General features: G+C 44.9%; 1 protein-coding gene across 4 annotated transcripts in view; it reads right to left on the reverse strand.

Annotated features, from left to right (window-relative positions):
• Nucleotides 1–21,636, reverse strand: part of SPAG17 (sperm associated antigen 17) — a 307,861-nt gene that overhangs the window by 260,479 nt on the left and 25,746 nt on the right. For all 4 annotated transcript variants that reach the window (XM_073310300.1, XM_073310290.1, XM_073310281.1 and 1 more), the window contains exons 2-3: nt 9,923–10,063; nt 9,401–9,460 (exon numbers count right to left, since the gene is read on the reverse strand). In XM_073310300.1, the coding sequence (XP_073166401.1) occupies nt 9,401–9,460; nt 9,923–10,063 (201 nt within the window). The remainder of the gene's footprint in view (nt 1–9,400; nt 9,461–9,922; nt 10,064–21,636) is intronic.

Genomic DNA, 21,636 nt, shown 5'->3' on the forward strand with positions numbered 1-21,636 from the left:
GAGAAGGCGGGTGGTGGTGGTCGGGGACTCTCTCCTCCGGGGGACTGAGTCATCTATCTGCCGTCCTGACCGGGAAAACCGAGAAGTCTGCTGCTTGCCAGGGGCTAAGATTCGCGATGTGACGGAGAGACTGCCGAGACTCATCAAGCCCTCGGATCGCTACCCCTTCCTGCTTCTCCACGTGGGCACCAATGATACTGCCAAGAATGACCTTGAGCGGATCACTGCGGACTATGTGGCTCTAGGAAGAAGGATAAAGGAGTTGGAGGCGCAAGTGGTGTTCTCGTCCATCCTCCCCGTGGAAGGAAAAGGCCTAGGTAGGGAGCGTCGAATCGTGGAAGTCAACGAATGGCTACGCAGGTGGTGTCGGAGAGAAGGCTTTGGTTTCTTTGACCATGGGATGGTGTTCCATGAAGGAGGAGTGCTGGGCAGAGACGGGCTCCATCTTACGAAGAGAGGGAAGAGCATCTTTGCAAGCAGGCTGGCTAACCTAGTGAGGAGGGCTTTAAACTAGGTTCACCGGGGGAAGGAGACCAAAGCCCTGAGGTAAGTGGGAAAGCGGGATACCGGGAGGAAGCACAGGCAGGAATGTCTGTGAGGGGAGGGCTCCTGCCTCATACTGGCAATGAGGGGCGATCAACAGGTTATCTCAAGTGCTTATATACAAATGCACAAAGCCTTGGAAACAAGCAGGGAGAACTAGAGGTCCTGGTGATGTCAAGGAACTATGACGTGATTGGAATAACAGAGACTTGGTGGGATAACTCACATGACTGGAGTACTGTCATGGATGGTTATAAACTGTTCAGGAAGGACAGGCAGGGCAGAAAAGGTGGGGGAGTAGCACTGTATGTAAGGGAGCAGTATGACTGCTCAGAGCTCCGATACGAAACTGCAGAAAAACCTGAGTGTCTCTGGATTAAGTTTAAAAGTGTGTGCAACAAGAGTGATGTAGTGGTGGGAGTCTGCTATAGACCACCGGACCAGGGGGATGAGGTGGATGAGGCTTTCTTCCGGCAGCTCACAGAAGCTACTAGATCGCATGCCCTGATTCTCATGTGTGACTTTAATTTTCCTGATATCTGCTGGGAGAGCAATACAGCGGTGCATAGACAATCCAGGAAGTTTTTGGAAAGCGTAGGGGACAATTTCCTGGCGCAAGTGCTAGAGGAGCCAACTAGGGGGGGCGCTTTTCTTGACCTGCTGCTCACAAACTGGATAGAATTAGTGGGGGAAGCAAAAGTGGATGGGAATCTGGGAGGCAGTGACCATGAGTTGGTTGAGTTCAGGATCCTGACGCAGGGAAGAAAGGTAAGCAGCAGGATACGGACCCTGGACTTCAGGAAAGCAGACTTCGACTCCCTCAGGGAACGGATGGCCAGGATCCCCTGGGGGACTAACTTGAAGGGGAAAGGAGTCCAGGAGAGCTGGCTGTATTTCAAGGAATCCCTGTTGAGGTTACAGGGACAAACCATCCCGATGAGTCGAAAGAATAGTAAATATGGCAGGCGACTAGCTTGGCTTAATGGTGAAATCCTAGCGGATCTTAAACATAAAAAAGAAGCTTACAAGAAGTGGAAGGTTGGACATATGACCAGGGAAGAGTATAAAAATATTGCTCGGGCATGTAGGAATGTTATCAGGAGGGCCAAATCGCACCTGGAGCTGCAGCTAGCCAGAGATGTCAAGAGTAACAAGAAGGGTTTCTTCAGGTATGTTGGCAACAAGAAGAAAGCCAAGGAATGTGTGGGCCCCTTACTGAATGAGGGAGGCAACCTAGTGACAGAGGATGTGGAAAAAGCTAATGTACTCAATGCTTTTTTTGCCTCTGTTTTCACTAACAAGGTCAGCTCCCAGACTGCTGCGCTGGGCATCACAAAATGCGGAAGAGATGGCCAGCCCTCTGTGGAGATAGAGGTGGTTAGGGACTATTTAGAAAAGCTGGACGTGCACAAGTCCATGGGGCCGGACGAGTTGCATCCGAGAGTGCTGAAGGAATTGGCGGCTGTGATTGCAGAGCCACTGGCCATTATCTTTGAAAACTCGTGGCAAACCGGGGAAGTCCCGGATGACTGGAAAAAGGCTAATGTAGTGCCAATCTTTAAAAAAGGGAAGAAGGAAGATCCTGGGAACTACAGGCCAGTCAGCCTCACCTCAGTCCCTGGAAAAATCATGGAGCAGGTCCTCAAAGAATCAATCCTGAAGCACTTGCATGAGAGGAAAGTGATCAGGAACAGCCAGCATGGATTCACCAAGGGAAGGTCATGCCTGACTAATCTAATCGCCTTTTATGATGAGATTACTGGTTCTGTGGATGAAGGGAAAGCAGTGGATGTATTGTTTCTTGACTTTAGCAAAGCTTTTGACACGGTCTCCCACAGTATTCTTGTCAGCAAGTTAAGGAAGTATGGGCTGGATGAATGCACTATAAGGTGGGTAGAAAGCTGGCTAGATTGTCGGGCTCAACGGGTAGTGATCAATGGCTCCATGTCTAGTTGGCAGCCGGCATCAAGTGGAGTGCCCCAAGGATCGGTCCTGGGGCCGGTTTTATTCAATATCTTCATAAATGATCTGGAGGATGGTGTGGATTGCACTCTCAGCAAATTTGCGGATGATACTAAACTGGGAGGAGTGGTAGATACGCTGGAGGGGAGGGATAGGATACAGAAGGACCTAGACCAATTGGAAGATTGGGCCAAAAGGAATCTGATGAGGTTCAATAAGGATAAGTGCAGGGTCCTGCACTTAGGACGGAAGAACCCAATGCACAGCTACAGACTAGGGACCGAATGGCTAGGCAGCAGTTCTGCGGAAAAGGACCTAGGGGTGACAGTGGACGAGAAGCTGGATATGAGTCAGCAGTGTGCCCTTGTTGCCAAGAAGGCCAATGGCATTTTGGGATGTATAAGTAGGGGCATAGCGAGCAGATCGAGGGACGTGATCGTTCCCCTCTATTCGACATTGGTGAGGCCTCATCTGGAGTACTGTGTCCAGTTTTGGGCCCCACACTTCAAGAAGGATGTGGATAAATTGGAGAGAGTCCAGCGAAGGGCAACAAAAATGATTAGGGGACTGGAACACATGAGTTATGAGGAGAGGCTGAGGGAGCTGGGATTGTTTAGCCTGCAGAAGAGAAGAATGAGGGGGGATTTGATAGCTGCTTTCAACTACCTGAAAGGGGGTTCCAAAGAGGATGGCTCTAGACTGTTCTCAATGGTAGCAGATGACAGAACGAGGAGTAATGGTCTCAAGTTGCAGTGGGGGAGGTTTAGATTGGATATTAGGAAAAACTTTTTCACTAAGAGGATGGTGAAACACTGGAATGCGTTACCTAGGGAGGTGGTAGAATCTCCTTCCTTAGAGGTTTTTAAGGTCAGGCTTGACAAAGCCCTGGCTGGGATGATTTAACTGGGAATTGGTCCTGCTTTGAGCAGGGGGTTGGACTAGATGACCTTCTGGGGTCCCTTCCAACCCTGATATTCTATGATTCTATGATAAGTCACCTACTACAGGACAGGCCTAACAAAGAAAATAACAGAACGCCACTAGCCATCACCTTCAGACCCCAGCTAAAACCTCTCCAACGCATTATCAAGGATCTACAACCTATCCTGAAGGACGACCCATCACTCTCACAAATCTTGGGAGACAGGCCAATCCTTGCCTACAGACAGCCCCCCAACCTGAAGCAAATACTCACCAGCAACTACATACCACACAACAGAACCACTCACCCAGGAACCTATCCTTGCAACAAAGCCTGTTGCCAACTGTGCCCACATATCTATTCAGGGGACACCATCATAGGGCCTAATAACATCAGCCACACTATCAGAGGCTCATTCACCTGCACATCTACCAATGTGATATATGCCATCATGTGCAAGCAGTGCTCCTCTGCTGTGTACATTGGTCAAACTGGACAGTCTCTACGTAAAAGAATAAATGGACACAAATCAGATGTCAAGAATTATAACATTCATAAACCAGTCGGAGAACATTTCAGTCTCTCTGGTCACGCGATTACAGACATGAAAGTTGCGATATTACAACAGAAAAACTTCAAATCCAGACTCCAGCGAGAAACTGCTGAATTGGAATTTATTTGCAAATTGGATACAATTAACTTAGGCTTGTGTAGAGACTGGGAGTGGCTAAGTCATTATGCAACGTAACCTATTTCCCCTTGTTTTTTCCTACCCCACCCCCATTCCTCAGACATCCTTGTTAAACCCTGGATTTATGCTGGAAATGGCCCACCTTGATTATCATACACATTGTAAGGAGAGTGATCACTTTAGATAAGCTATTACTAGCAGGAGAGTGGGGTGGGAGGAGAGAAAACCTTTTGAAGTGATAAACACCCATTTTTTTCATGATCTGTGTGTATAAAAATATCCTAACTGCATTTTCCACTTTTATGCATCCGATGAAGTGAGCTGTAGCTCACGAAAGCTTATGCTCAAATAAATTGGTTTGTCTCTATCATGTCTGTTGTAATTTTAAACCTATATAAAAGGAAAAAGTCATTATTTCTCTATCTGTCATGTTTAGGAGGGACATGTTCTAATGCACATTTAATTTATTGCTGGAATGAGCAAAGGACTAGAAGTCAGGCCTCCTGCTTTATAATCCCAGTACTACTATTGATTCATTTTGTGACCCTGAATATGTTACTCAGGACAGATCTACAAAGGTGTATAAGGTACCTTACTACCTCTTTAAGTGCCTAAATCCTCCATTTCAACACCACTGACATTCACAAAACTACCACTCAGCAGCTGCCTAACCCTATAGACTTCTAAATTTCTGACAGTGGGCATACACAAAGCCACCCAAGCCCTGACCTTGCCCTACACTAACAATGTGCTCACAGCCCTCACTGAAGTCAAATCTCCAGGAGGGGGCACTGAAGCCTGAGCCCACCTGAGCCCCACTGGGAGGCAAAAGCCTAAGGGCTTCAATCCCGAGCAGGGGGGTCTGTAACGTGAGCCCCGCCACCCAGGGCTGAAGCGCTCGGGCTTCGGCTTCAGCCCTGGGCCCCAGCAAGTCTAACGCCAGCCCTGGAGACCCCATAAAAATGGGGTTGCGACCCACTTTGGGGTTCTGGCACAGAGTTTGAGAACCGCTGATCTAGAGGATCGGGCTGCTGCCTCACATACCAGGTGCCTGAGTGTGTCCAAAACACCGAACAGCCCAGTGGTTAGGGCACTAACCTGAGATGTGCAGACCCATGCTCCAGAACAGGGACTTGAACCCAAGTCTCTCACATCACATCCCAGGTGAGTGCCTTAACTACCAGGCATTTGGGTAGAGTTCTTTCTTTACTCTCCTTCTGCTTGGGCATGGATTACCAAAATGGCTGACCTGGCTTAGGCACCTCACTCCAGGAGAGAGTTCACGGCTGACAATTCCAAGCAGAGATAGGCATCTCCCTCTGGCTTGTAAGTCAAGTGCCTAAGGCCCAAAAAACCAGAAAGTAGGCATCCAAATACCTTTGTAGATCTGGGCCTAAACCCCACCCCTTTCCTATGCATTTCACTGCTGGCTGAATTAGGTGGCTCCTCGCTCAGCTTGCTGCCTTCTGAAGAGCTCTTTCTTAAGCACCTAACTCTCCCCATGCACTGTATTGGGAACTTAGGCACTTAACTCAAGATTCCACTAGGTGGCTGGGAGCCTAGGAATTAGGTGTAGCAACTACGCACCTTTGTAGATTTAACCCTTGAGTTCTTTGTGCTGTAGCCCATAAGACTAGCTTGCCTCTACTATAGTCACTGCCTTGCCTTTATTATTCTGCCTTTATTATATTCAGGGAACCTACAGGCTTATATCCTGTAAGGCATTGACTTCAGCTGTTAGCATGAGGCTTAAGGCCTATGGACTTTGGCATAGATAAATGGCCCAACGGTAACCCCTATGTTTTGGGGAACTGGAAGTAGAGTGAAAGGTGGAATTTTGCCCATAATGACATCAGCCAACCATAGAAACATGAGCTAACACCAGCGTTTGGAAAGTTTTGGAAAGAACATCCAACCACAAGAGTGCCATGGCAAAGAATTGAGGTATATGATAATGAGTTGAAATCATGAATATACTAACCTACAGAAGAAGGACACTCAACATTAGTAAGGGGAGGAAATACAAACAAGGAAGAAGGGAAATACCCCTACTGAATATGCATCAGACATGGTAGCGTCAGCTTAACATATTATAAAAGTGGCATCCCAGCCTGTGGGCAGGAGAAGAGAGAGAGATGTAGCCTTGGGAGGTGCCAGAATGATGGCCACTGGTAAAGAGGAGGAAGGTTACGGTGACGAGGAAAATAATGGCTAACATTTCAGGTTGTTCTGCAATCTACTTTACTGAGTTAGAGTGTTTGTGAGTGTGCTAAATGTATTAATAAATTATTTGTAAATACAGACATATTCCTATAGTGTGAGTGTTGCAACTGTGTACATCAGGGTTCCCAAATATATAATAATTTTAATAATACTGGGCCTGATCTTGGGACAAGAACCTGTCAACCCTCAAAGTGATAACTGGGAATTTTTATACATAATCGATAGGTCAAGCTACAGTGCCTCTGTCTTCCAATCTGTAAAATTAACATAATACAAGCACCAGAAAATATTTAATGAAACTGAAAGGCAGAAAATTTAAAACTGATCCAAGGAAACATTTTTTAAACACAACACATAATTACCTTGTGGAACTCATTGCCACAAGATATCATTCAGACCACAAGCTTAGTCTTCCTGAGTTAAAGCAAGCACTGTAGACTGCTGCACTGAAGTAGAAGAAGGGAAATTCCATTCTACTGAAGCAGCTTGTATCAAGGCCACCACTATCAGTAGCAATTATAGTGCCTGCATCAATATCTGTGCAGTTTGCCTCAATAAGGCACTAAACTCCGGCACAGGTTCCATTATACTGTAGCTTTCAAAAATCATTAAAGTTTTAGGAGTTCACCTGCAATCTCACTGGAAGCTGAGACAAGAGTAGAAATCTTAGCGTACTTCTCTCTGTACTCATTCTGTACTTGTTTATCATTACTGTCAATGAGAATTTTGAATGCAGAATCTGTAGTAGAACCCTCAGTGAATATTGTGGAGCAAAATTCTGCCCATAGCAGGCAGAATTTATACTTGAGGCAGCTTGATCAATCTTTTAATTTGCTACAGCCAGACCGGAAACAGGATCCAGGCAAAAGGTCAGAACAGGCATTTTATATTCTCTGTTTAAAAAAAAACAGAGCAATAAAGTAAGTAGCTAATGAGACACAGCATTGACAGCTGAAATTCATAAGTATCCAGTCCACAAGTAAACTGCTCCTAGTAATTAAATACAGGTATCATGAAAAGGTTCTGCTTAGGGCCAAACTTTAAAATCCTTCTATCAGAAGGACTGAAAGCGTTTTACATCCCAGATAATATAGAATAAGATTGCCCGGGAGGCTAGTCCAGAACAGAGAGGGTTAATTCTATAAAATTCACAGTCATGTCAATTGTAAATAATTCCAATGGGACTTGTTCAGATAGTACTGTAGCATTACTGAAAAACACACTGCAACTAAAAAGACCTATTATAAAATCCACCAAAACCTGAGACATATAAAAAGTTTATTAGTCATCACTGAGTTAAAATGTAAACAAGTTCTTTTTAGAGGAATCCAAAAATCTTTATGTCCAAGGTCTGCAGGGCCATAAAACTCTGGCTGAGAAAATTTTAAGCAATCTTTTAATTAATCACAGGATTTTATAGCCTCTCACAAACTGTATATTAAACGTTTACATGGTAGAATAAAAGGAAGTGCTCTTTGTATTAAGCAAGCTCACTAACTCTTCAGATATACCCCACTGGGTGAACCAACTTAGAACTTTACATCAAGTAGCTGTTTACACAAACAGTAGGCTCTAGAGCAGGAATCTCAAACTCAAATCACCACAAGGGCCACATGAGGACAAGTACATTAACCCGAGGGCCGCATCACTGAAACCTTTTCATACAATGATACAAAAGTATAGTCAAAAATGAAAAAAATGAAGAGTAATATAGTATGCTATTAAAAGTCAATGTATTAACTTTTAAAAAACTGTAATGCAAAGAGGGGTTTTAATAAAATATAAACACCTGTAACTATTCCTTATGTGGTCAGTAATACTGATGATGATCTATGCTAACAGTCTATCGACATAGGTGTAATGGCAGGAACTTTTTAAAGTAACTATTCATACAAAATATGTTGCCACTTTTAACAAACATTCTTCCCAACTACTCACAGCAAAGAATCATACATGCTGAACTTCATACCTCAGACTGCCTGTCTAGTCCATGAGCCGCCGCCCCTGCCCCGCCTCTTCCCTCCCGTTCCCCGCCCCCATTCCAACCCCTTCCCCAAATACCCACCCGAACCCCACCTCTTCTCCACCTCCTCCCAAGTGTGCCGCGTCCCCGCTCCTTCCCCCTCCCTCCTGGAAAGTCCTAAGCGCCATCAAACAGCTGTTTGGTAGAGGGAATCGCTGGGAGGTAGGCAGAGGAGCAGGGATGCAGTGTGCTTGGCTGGGGGGAAGGGAGCTTGGCTGCTGGTGGAATCGGCGCCTATGGCAGGCCGCAGGAAATAACTCTGTGGGCCGCATGAGACCCCTGCTCTAGAGCATCAATGCTGCATTCTAGAGTTCTATTTTCTCATTGATGCAGAAGGGTTTAAGCACATCAACTGCTGTGAACACAGAACCATAGGACTGGAAGGGACCTCGAGAAGTCATATAGTCCAGTCCCCTGCACTCATGACAGGACTAAATATTATCTAGGCCATTCCTGACAGGTGTTTGTCTAACGTGCTCTTAAAAATCTCCAATGATGGAGATTCCACAACCTCCCTAGGCAATTTATTCCAGTGCTTAACTACCCTGACAGTTAGAAAGTTTTTCCTAATGTCCAACCTAAGCCTCCCTTGCTGCAATTTAAGTCCATTGTTTCTTGTCCTATCCTCAGAGGTTAAGAAAAACAATTTTTCTCCCTTCTCCTTGTAACAACCTTTTATGTACCTGAAAACATTTGGGAGAACAGATCCCAGCTCTGTATCTCTAGAATTCATGGAAACACCATTAAAATATACCCAGAGAATATATTACAAGCATCATAAAGAAATCCATGTCCCAGAAGGCACCTTGCTCCTCATTTGCTTTGTCTACAAATAGTTCATATGGACTGATTAAGATGCAACAAAAAGGAAGCAGTTTTGGCATCTTGGCAACAGAAATGTTTTTAAAAGCTGTATCCAGTGGACAAGAGTTATTTTTTACTCAAATATACAAAACATAACTAATTATAAGTATTTAGCTCAATTATTTAAAAAAGCAATAAAAACTTTGCCTCTGCAATAAGTGCTTTAACCTACCTCATAATACATAGGCATGTCTTTATCCTTTTTTCCCTTTTGATTTCCAGCTTCCATGATCTGTAAGAAAAGCAAAGTGCAGTACTGTGTTTATTATCTTCATCAGTTTTTTCTTGATTACCCTCAGACTCCCTGACAGTAAGATATATTAGACTGGCATAATCTTCTAAGGCAGTGCTACTCAAAGTGGTGGTCCATGGACCGGTGCCGGTCTGCGAGCCATTGGCTGCCGGTCTACGCGCACATTGGAAAAAAAATGGCCGGTCCCCCACATCAGATAGCTTGAGAAGCACTGTTCTAAGGGATGTGGTAAAGGCTCCATCACTTTGGACATTTAAAACTAGTCTGGACAAAGCCCTGGACTACACAGCATTGACACAGGATGGATTAGCTTACCTAATAGGGTTGTTTTCTTATTTAAACTAATCTATTAATTTTAAATTAACACAGCAGCACTTGTGGCTAAGGAGGAAAAGGCTACCAAGTCTTCAAGAGGTTTTAATAATAAACCATTTTAAATACCTGTCCCAAAATTCCTTCCCACGATACCTCGCTGAAGAGCTTCCGCTGTGGCACCTGCACAGCAAGAGATAAGGCTTGTGTGTGGACTTCATCCTCGATTTTGTTCCCAACAACAAAAGCAATGCTAGGCTTCCAATTATCCTGTTGATTTTCCAAAATAAAAAATAAATGCATTAAAAAAAGTCTTATTTTTGAGTTTTAAGAAACAAGCTTGCATAGATTACTTCTTTACCAAAGGCAGCTGATGAAATCCATAATGTATACTGAGTATTGCCATGTATGCCACACTTTAGAACACATGATATAAAATTTAAATAAGCATAAACACGTTGTCCTACTTCTTTTCTCCCATCAGGTGGCAGCATTGTGCTATATAAAACAAAACGCTTCCATAATACAATGTAACAATTTCTTTATTGGTGAATGCTCCATTAGCACAATGTGAGCAATATTTTAGGGTGACACTTGCAGACATAGAATCATAGAATATTAGGATTGGAAGAGACCTCAGGACGTCATCTAGTCCAATCCCCTGCTCAAAGCAGGACCAACACCAACTAAATCATCCCAGCCAGGGCTTTGTCAAGCCGGGCCTTAAAAACCTCTAAGGATGGAGATTCCACCACCTCCCTAGGTAACCCATTCCAGTGCTTCACCACCCTCCTAGTGAAATAGTTTCCTAATATCCAACCTACACCTCCCCCACTGCAACTTGAGACCATTGCTTCTTGTTCTGTCATCTGCAACCACTGAGAACAGCCTAGCTCCATCCTCTTTGGAACCCCCCTTCAGGTAGTTGAAGGCTGCTATCAAATCCCCCCTCACTCTTCTCTTCTGCAGACTAAATAACCCCAGTTCCCTCAGCCTCTCCTCATAAGTCATGTGCCCGAGCCCCCTAATAATTTCCGTTGCCCTCTGCTTGACTCTCTTCAATTTGTCCACATACTAGCCTTTAGAATTGAAAAAGAAGCTGAATTTTGTTTGCTGTTGAAAAAAATAAACGAAAAAGAATTCCAAGTTCCTAGCCTGAAGAATTACGAAATACCAAATGTAACTTCCTAAAATTTAGAGCATTAAGATATTTCAAAACAAAACTTTTATGAACAAAAAGGCATATTACTATTATTCATGAACAAAAGTAATATTTACTATTATTATTCTATTTATTAGAATATACATGACAAGGGCAAATTATGCTCTATTAAAATACCAACAAATGAGCACCAGAACTACCAGGTTGCAAATGTGCTGACATATTTCCTAGAAGAATGTATGCCGAATGATATGAAAAAAAGAATCCAAACTCAACACTGCAGAAATACAAAACAAAAACAAAGTATACAGTGTGGTCATTCTTTGGTGATATCTCCATAATGAGAGTATCAAACTACGCTGGAGAACGAGTAAGGGAGACAGTTACTCTCCCTGTCTTCTGAGCGTCTTTTCCTTGAACTTCTTCCTTGTGGCAACCCTGCCCCTTGCCAGGGCCCTTCCATGGTCCAATTCATCTTCCCCATCAGCCCATCTCCAGCATAAGAACCAGAAGCAGTGAAATTAGAAGCATTTTGGCTGGGGTTCACACTGTGTGGAAGTTTGAAAATCTCACCCTTTTTAATCATATGTCCACATGCTCCAATTGCAAACCTTACAATAAAGATGCATAAGGCCTTGTCTACACTACAGGGGGAGATCGATCTAAGTTACGCAACTTCAGCTACGTCAATAACATAGCTGAAGTTGACGTACTTAGATCTACTTACCTCAGGGTCCACGTTATGCAATGTTGACTGGAGACGCTCTCCTGTCAACTCCCCTTGCGCTTCTCATTCAGGTGGAGTACAGGAGTCGATGGAAGAGCGATCTGCAGTCGATCCATTGATCACTGCAAGTCGAACTCCCGGTAAGTGTAAACAAGGCCTAAGTAAGGTGTTTCAGTGGTCAACATAGTAACAGGAGGCTGATTGGCTAGCCAATGCCAGACAGCCATCATTTGTAGGCATCACGAGAACAGCAGGTTTTAAGGAGGAATTTTAAAAAGAATAAAGTGGTGGCTTTATGAAATTTGATGGAGAATTCTTCCAATTCACAAAGGTTGGTATACAGGAATGTATGAATGTGTCTGTGGGGAAAAAAGGACATAATCAAGCTCAGCATTGTTGGCAGAGCAAAGGCAGGGGTCAACTTTGCATAAAGAAATTACATTTGATAGGTAGGGTGAGTGGAGGGCTCTCTCCTTGACCTTCCAATTTTATTCACTCTTCACCTCTCCATTTGTTCCTACCAACTCCTTAAACTGTTTTAGGAGGAAAATAACTAAACACGTACAGCTTGGCTAATTGATCACTGGGAATGAGAAAAAAAAGATATGTAACAGTCTACAAATATTTCACAGTGTAAGCATTTAGGATGGAGGGAGGGAAATGGTTCACTAAGGTCCACGATGGCATGACTACGAGTAATGGGATGAAAGAATGAAAAAGAAAACTTAGACCTTGTCTACACCTGCAGCGGTGAGTAGGGTACGTGTAGCTACACGCAACAGTGAAAAGCTCTGGCAGGGGGGAGGCAGCAGGGAAAGCTCTGGCAGCCATTTCCTTTTCCCAGCTGCCTCCTCCCTCCCAGAGCCCTTCCCTGCTGACAGAGCCTTTCATCATAGTGAGGAACAGCTCTGACAGCAGGGAGGCAGCAGGACATTACATTGCTACAAACAGCAGTGTAGACATGAGAGGCACTGCTTGGGTGTGTAGAGAGCCATGTAGGGTATATACCAGGGGAGCCAAACTGTGGCTATTTTACAGTTAGGGTGAAGCTTGTGGAGTCCCCCACACTTACCAGACTGAGAGGGGGGAGTTCGGGGCTTCTGCCCTGCGGTGGGGTGGTGGGGCTAGGAGCTTCTGCTAGAGGTGACTATACCTGCTGAGAGCAGGGGGCACAATTTAAAGGTTCACCCCGCCCCCAGCCCCCCCACACACAGCAGCCTAGGTCATACCCAGGGCGCCATTTCAGATTTTGCTGCAGGCGGGGCAGGCAACTTTAACCGTGATTCCAGAGGCTACTTGGGCAATTGAAAACTCTTGTTTTTTTGCAGATAATAACTTAGATACAGTGCTCATTTTAGATAATAATTTCTAATTCCTATATAAAGAAAGAAAATTAAATAAGTATTAGACCCACTCAGCTCTAATACTAACATGTTCTGACATTTTGTGTCAAAAGGGACACCGGTTAGGTTTAAACATTTAATGTATGTTCTTACTTTGTTACTAACTCTTGAATACAACAATTGAAAGAAATATAGAAAAATATAGATTACTCTCAAAAAGAAAAGGAGTACTTGTGGCACCTTAGAGACTAACCAATTTATTAGAGCATAAGCTTTCGTGAGCTACAGCTCACTTCATCAGATGCATATCGTGGAAACTGCAGCAGACTTTATATATACACAGAGAATATGAAACAATACCTCCTCCCACCCCACTGTCCTGCTGGTAATAGCTTATCTAAAGTGATCATCAGGTGGGCCATTTCCAGCACAAATCCAGGTTTTCTCACCCTCCACCCCCCCACACAAATTCACTCTCCTGCTGGTGATAGCCCATCCAAAGTGACAACTCTTTACACAATGTGCATGACAATCAAGTTGGGCTATTTCCTGCACAAATCCAGGTTTTCTCACATCCCCCCCACCCCCATACACACACAAACTCACTCTCCTGCTGGTAATAGCTCATCCAAACTGACCACTCTTCAAGTTTAAATCCAAGTTAAACCAGAACATCTGGGGGGGGGGGGGTAAGGAAAAAACAAGAGGAAACAGGCTACCTTGCATAATGACTTAGCCACTCCCAGTCTCTATTTAAGCCTAAATTAATAGTATCCAATTTGCAAATGAATTCCAATTCAGCAGTTTCTCGCTGGAGTCTGGATTTGAAGTTTTTTTGTTTTAAGATAGCGACCTATCAGAACATGATACAGTTCTGTGGTGACCTAGAATCCTATTTTCTACGTCTCCGACTCAAGGAATATTTCCAAAATACCTCTGAACAGCATACTAATCCACAGAGGTCTCCCTACCAACACTACAGAAAGAGGGATTCTAGGTGGACTCCTCCTGAAGGTCGAAACAGCAGACTGGACTTCTACATAGAGTGCTTCCGCCGACGTGCACGGGCTGAAATTGTGGAAAAGCAGCATCACTTGCCCCATAACCTCAGCCATACGGAACGCAATGCCATCCACAGCCTCAGAAACAACTCTGACATCATAATCAAAAAGGCTGACAAAGGAGGTGCTGTTGTCATCATGAATAGGTCGGAATATGAACAAGAGGCTGCTCGGCAGCTCTCCAACACGAGTTTCTACAAGCCATTACCCTATGATCCCACTGAGAGTTACCAAAAGCAACTACAGCATTTGCTCAAGAAACTTCCTGAAAAAGCACAAGATCAAATCCACACAGACACACCCCTGGAACCCCGACCTGGGATATTCTATCTACTACCCAAGATCCATAAACCTGGAAATCCTGGGCGCCCCATCATCTCAGGCATTGGCACCCTGACAGCAGGATTGTCTGGCTATGTAGACTCCCTCCTCAGGCCCTACGCTACCAGCACTCCCAGCTACCTTCGAGACACCACTGACTTCCTGAGGAAACTTCAATCCATCGGTGATCTTCCTGATAACACCATCCTGGCCACTATGGATGTAGAAGCCCTCTACACCAACATTCCACACAAAGATGGACTACAAGCAGTCAAGAACACTATCCCCGATAATGTCACGGCTAACCTGGTGGCTGAACTTTGTGACTTTGTCCTTACCCATAACTATTTCACATTTGGGGACAATGTATACCTTCAGATCAGCGGCACTGCTATGGGTACCCGCATGGCCCCACAGTATGCCAACATTTTTATGGCTGATTTAGAACAACGCTTCCTCAGCTCTCGTCCCCTAAAGCCCCTACTCTACTTGCGCTATATTGATGACATCTTCATCATCTGGACCCATGGAAAAGAAGCCCTTGAGGAATTCCACCATGATTTCAACAATTTCCATCCCACCACCAACCTCAGCCTGGTCCAGTCCACATAAGAGATCCACTTCCTGGACACTACAGTGCTAATAAACAATGGTCACATAAACACCACCCTATACCGGAAACCTACTGACCGCTATTCCTACCTGCATGCCTCCAGCTTTCACCCTGACCACACCACACGATCCATCGTCTACAGCCAAGCTCTGCGATACAACCGCATTTGCTCCAACCCCTCAGACAGAGACAAACACCTACAAGATCTCTGTCAAGCTTTCTTACAACTACAATACCCACCTGCAGAAGTAAAGAAACAGATTGATAGAGCCAGAAGAGTTCCCAGAAGTTACCTACTACAGGACAGGCCTAACAAAGAAAATAACAGAACGCCACTAGCCGTCACCTTCAGCCCCCAACTAAAACCCCTCCAACGCATTATTAAGGATCTACAACCTATCCTAAAGGATGACCCAACACTCTCACAAATCTTGGGAGACAGGCCAGTCCTTGCCTACAGACAGCCCCGCAACCTGAAGCAAATACTCACCAACAACCACATACCACACAACAGAACCACTAACCCAGGAACTTATCCTTGCAACAAAGCCCGTTGCCAATTGTGCCCACATATCTATTCAGGGGACACCATCACAGGGCCTAATAACATCAGCCACACTATCAGAGGCTCGTTCACCTGCACATCCACCAATGTGATATATGCCATCATGTGCCAGCAATGCCCCTCTGCCATGTACATTGGTCAAACTGGACAGTCTCTACATAAAAGAATAAATGGACACAAATCAGATGTCAAGAATTATAACATTCATAAACCAGTCGGAGAACACTTCAATCTCTCTGGTCACGCAATCACAGACATGAAGGTCGCTATCTTAAAACAAAAAAACTTCAAATCCAGACTCCTGACAGCTGAATTGGAATTCATTTGCAAATTGGATACTATTAATTTAGGCTTAAATAGAGACTGGGAGTGGCTAAGTCATTATGCAAGGTAGCCTGTTTCCTCTTGTTTTTTCCTACCCCCCCCCCCAGATGTTCTGGTTTAACTTGGATTTAAACTTGAAGAGTGGTCAGTTTGGATGAGCTATTACCAGCAGGAGAGTGAGTTTGTGTGTGTATCGGGGTGGTGGGGGGATGTGAGAAAACCTGGATTTGTGCAGGAAATAGCCCAACTTAATTGTCATGCACATTGTGTAAAGAGTTGTCACTTTGGATGGGCTATCACCAGCAGGAGAGTGAATTTGTGGGGGGGGGGGGGGGTGGAGGGTGAGAAAACCTGGATTTGTGCTGGAAATGGCCCACCTGATGATCACTTTAGATAAGCTATTACCAGCAGGACAGTGGGGTGGGAGGAGGTATTGTTTCATATTCTCTGTGTATATATAAAGTCTGCTGCAGTTTCCACGATATGCATCTGATGAAGTGAGCTGTAGCTCACAAAAGCTTATGCTCTAATAAATTGGTTAGTCTCTAAGGTGCCACAAGTCCTCCTTTTCTTTTTGCGAATACAGACTAACACGGCTGTTACTCTGAAACCATAGATTACTCTCTATCACTTTTTTGCAGTTCATCAACCTTGGAGTAGATCATTTAACTTTTGGAAACATCCTACTAGGGCAAGGCCCTTTGAGTTATACCGCATCTGCCTGAGGCTCTAGGTGTGTTACTCCACTACAAATAATAGACTAGAAACTGACTTTAAACAGGAGTGAAACGGACAATTTCAAGTCACTTTCATAGTATTGCCAACCCCAAATGTTCAAAAATCATGAATCAGGCTCTCCAAAAATCATGAGATTGGCTTTAAAATAATGAGATTATGTAAAAATAATATATTCGGTGTTTTTTATTTACATTCTGCTTTTTGAGCCTTTAGGGTGTGCTGGGGTCACATTTTGAAGCTTTCTCCACAATCACAGCTGGAAACTTCATTTTTCTTTAAGACTGAAGGCTGAAATCATCACATATCACTTGACTCCAGGAGCTGGGGCTTTAAGAAAACAATAATTATCAGACTCTAATAACAAAATCATGAGAGTTGGCAACACTGCTTCTGTTTAAAGGCTAGCTACTTTCCAGAAGGGTCTTAAACACAACACTGCAGTGATTGAGTTGCAGTTTCCACAGGAGAATATTTTAAACTAAACACCAAGAAAATTCAACATTTTAAAATTCAGAAAAAAATTGAGACTTCTGAGGTATATCATGGTAACTGCAGGCAGGCAAGAAAAATAAACAGGCACAGGAGCTCTGGGCAGCTCTTCCTCTTGAAAAAAATTGGAGGGTCAAATCTTCGAGTCCTTAATCAAGTAAAACTATTGCCATCAGTGCCTCCACTCATAGACATTAACATCACAGTGAAGGTGTGACAACATGTGGTCAATAACTATACACGTCATACTTAAATATCTGAGCCATCTTATCCAGAGTTACACATCTTATATGCATCGGCTCAGGGACTACATATTCTGAACAGTGCTGAACGCAGATAAATAATACAAATCATGAAAATAATCATCAACTTTATAGACTTGGTGGATGCAATTTCTGTTCTTTGTTCTGGAATTGACCTGGATACGGCTGAAACCCTAAGAAGTTGAGGTATAATCACACCTGATACTCATACGACACTTTCTCATGCCTTCCTTTTCTCAAACTCAGAACAAAAAATGACAAAACAAAATGGTTTTCAGTTAAAATCTAAAATTGCCGAGCAGGCATTGCTGTACAACCCAGTCTGGAGCAGAACCTGCCACCCATTGGCAGTTAAGTGCTCTCCTCTCATCTGACACTCTTTCTTTCTTCAGCCTTCCTGACCTCTGTGCTGCTTTTTATACTGTCAACCATGACATCCTTCCCAATTACCTGACTGAGGCTGACTGGCCTGCAGTTCCCAGGATCCTCCTTCTTCCCTTTTTTAAAGATGGGCACTACATTAGCCTTTTTCCAGTCGTCCGGGACCTCCCCCGATCTCCATGAGTTTTCAAAGATAATGGCCAGTGGCTCTGCAATCACATCTGCCAACTCCTTTAGCACTCTCGGATGCAACTTACCTGGCCCCACGGACTTGTGCACATCCAGCTTTTCTAAATAGTCCTGAACCACTTCTTTCTCCACAGAGGGCTGGTCACCTCCTCCCCATGCTGTGCTGCCCAGTGCAGTAGTCTGGGAACTGACCTTGTTCGTGAAGACAGATGCAAAAAAAGCATTGAGTACATGAGCTTTTTCCACATCCTCTGTCACTAGGTTGCCTCCCTCATTCAGTAAGGGGCCCACACTTTCCTTGACTTTCTTCTTGTTGCTAACATACCTGAAGAAACCCTTCTTGTTACTCTTAACATCTCTTGCTAGCCGCAACTCCAGGTGTGATTTGGCCTTCCTGATTTTACTCCTGCATGCCCGAGCAATATTTTTATACTCATCCCTGGTCATTTGTCCAATCTTCCACTTCTTGTAAGCTTCTTTATATAGTGCCCATCTTCAAAAAAAGAGAAGAAGGAGAATCCGGGGAACTACAGACCAGTGAGCCTCACCTCTGTCCCTGGAAAAATCATGGCGCAGGTCCTCAAGGAATCCATTTTGAAGCACTTGGAGGAGAGGAAAGTGATCAGGAACAGTCAACATGGATTCCCCAAGGGCAAGTCATGCCTGACCAACTTAATTGCCTTCTATGATGACATAACTGGCTCTGTAGATATGGGAAAAGTGGTGGCTGTGATATATCTTGACCTTAGCAAAGCTTTTGATGTGGTCTCCCACAGTATTCTTGCCAGCAAGTGAAAAAGTATGGATTATAAGAGGAATGGACTATAAGGTGGATAGAAAGCTGGCTAGATTGTCCGGCTCAACAGGTGGTAATCAATGGCTCCATGTCTAGTTGGCACCAGTATCAAGTGTGGTGCCCCAGGGGTTGGTCCTGGGGCTGGTTTTTTTCAACATCTTTATTAATGATCTGGATGATGGGATTAATTGCACCCTCAGCAAGTTCATAGATGACACTAAATTGGGAGGAGAGGTAGATACGATGGAGGGTAGGGATAGGGTTCAGAGGGCCGTAGACAAATTAGAGGATTGAGCCAAAAGAAATCTGATGAGGTTCAACAAGGACAAGTGCAGAATTCTTCACTTAGGAAGGAAGAATCCCATGCACTGCTACAGGCTGGGGACCAACTGGCTAAGCAGCAGTTCTGCAGAAAAGGACCTGGGGATTACAGTGGACGAGAAGCTGGATATGAGTCAGCACTGTGCTCTTGTTGCCAAGAAGACCAACGGCATATTGGGCTGTATTAGTAGGAGCATTGCCAGCAGATCGACGGAAGTGATTATTCCCCTCTCTTCAGCACAAGTGAGGCCACACCTGAAGTATTGTGGCCAGTTTTGGTCCCCCCACTACAGAAGGGATGTGGACAAATTGGAGAGAGTCCAGCGGAGGGCAACGAAAATAATTAGGGGGTTGGGACACATGACTTGCGAGGAAAGGCTGAGGGAACTAGGGTTATTTAGTCTGCAGAAGAGAAGAGTGAGTGGCGATTTGATAGCAGCCTTCAACTACCTGAAGGGGGGTTCCAAAGAGGATGGAGCTAGGCTGTTCTCAGTGGTTACAGACGACAGAACAAGAAGCAATGGTCTCAAGTTGCAGTGCGGGAGGTCTAGGTTGGATATTAGGAAAAACGATTTCACTAGGAAGATGGTGAAGGACTGGAATGGGTTACCTAGGGAGATGGTCCTGTTTTGAGTAGGCGATTGGACTAGATGACCTCGTGAGGTCTCTTCCAACCCTAATATTCTAAGATTCTATGATTTAAACTTCACAGCGATGACATTGGGAGGTCAGCCTCCCTTATCGGCAACAGAATGGCTGTGCAGAATTAAAAAGTGGCCACGAAGAACTAAGGAGGACTTTCTCTGTGAGGTTATGATGCACTCCGCCACTGAGAAACAGGAATTGAAGGAGTGGTGGGATAGCGAGAACAGGGACCGAAAGGAGACCGTGGCACACCAGAAAGAAGCCACGGAGTGGCTCTTAAATGTTATGGAGTGCCAAGTGGACACGCTCGAGGTGATACTAGTTCCTCAAACTGAGCAGCTTCACACCTGCCCTCCCCAGAAGCCGCTGTCACAAAACTTTCACATGCGCCACCACCCCTCACCCCCAACACACTGTTATCAACCTCCTGGCTCCACTCTCTACATGCAGCATTCCACTACTCCCGCCTCACAGTCCAGCAGTGTGGACTCCCACTACCCACTGCACTCAACACCAATCCCTCTGCAGTTTGGCCCTGCTGAAGTACAGCACCCGCTCCAAAGGAGAAGGTTGGGTATGATCCCTGGACATACACAAATCTGTAGCCGTCCCAGGACCCCTCCTCTTCTGGAGACCTTCCCTTCCCCCATCCCCCTCCCTGCTGATGTATTTTTGTCATTTGACTCTCTCCTCTGGTTGTTGTCTTTTATTAAAAGAATTGTGTTGGTTTGAAAGCAATCTTTATTCTATTAAGTGAAAGCAAAAAGAGCACTGCAAAGCAACATGCAATTATGTTAAACCCCCTTATTGCAACATGTGTACCAGTCACCTCCTAGCATTACAAGCACTGCAATCCTGAGCATAGTAACAAATATTAGTGGCTTTCAGCTTCAAATTGCTGCCTCAAGGCATCCCTGATCCTTATGGCCCCGTGCTGTGCCCCTCTAATAGCCCTGGTCTCTGGCTGTTCAAACTCAGCCTCCAGGCACTGAGCCTCTGAGGTCCAGCCCTGAGTGAAGCTTTCACCCTTCTCTTTACAAATATTATGGAGCGTACAGCACACGGCTATAAGCACAGGAATATTGTCATCGGCCATGTCCAGCTTCCCATATAGACATCGCCAACAGGCTTTTAAACAGCCAGATGCACACTCAACAGTCATTCTGCACTTGCTCACTCAACAGTCATTCTGCACTTGTTGTTGAACTGCTCCTTGCTGCTGTCAAGTTGCCCTATGTATGGCTTCATAAGCCATGGCATTAAGGGGTAGGTGGGGTCTCCCAGGATCACAATGGGCATTTTGATTTCCCCTATGGTGATCTTCTGGTCTGGGCAGAAAGTCCCTGCTTACAGCTTCTTGAACAGGCCAGTGTTCCGAAAGATGCGTGCGTCATGCACCTTTCTGAACCAGCCTGCGTTAATGTCTGTGAAACACCGATGGTGATCCACAAGCGCCGAGAGAACCACTGAGAAACACCCCTTGCGATTAATGTAGTCAGTGGCGAGGTGGTCTGGTGCCAGAATTGGAATGTGCACGCCATCTATTGTCCCTCCACAGTTAGGGTAGCCCATTTATGCAAAGCCATCCACACTGTCACGCATGTTGCCCAAAGTCAAGGTCTTTCAGAGCAGGATGCGATTAATAGCCCTGCACACTTCCATTAACATGACTCCCAACAGTCGACTTTCCCACTCTGAACTGGATAGCGACTGATCAGTAGCATTCTGGAGTAGCCAGCTTCCACAGTGCCATTGCCACATGCTTCTCCAATGACAGGGGCAGCTCTCATTCTCATGTCCTTGCGCTGCAGGGCTGGGGTGAGCTCAGCACATAGTCCCATGAATATGGCTTTCCTCATCCGAAAGTTCTGCAGCCACTGCTCATCATCCCAGATGTGCATCACG

This window comes from Lepidochelys kempii, chromosome 1, assembly GCF_965140285.1.
Source record: "Lepidochelys kempii isolate rLepKem1 chromosome 1, rLepKem1.hap1, whole genome shotgun sequence".
NCBI lineage: Eukaryota > Metazoa > Chordata > Testudines > Cheloniidae > Lepidochelys > Lepidochelys kempii.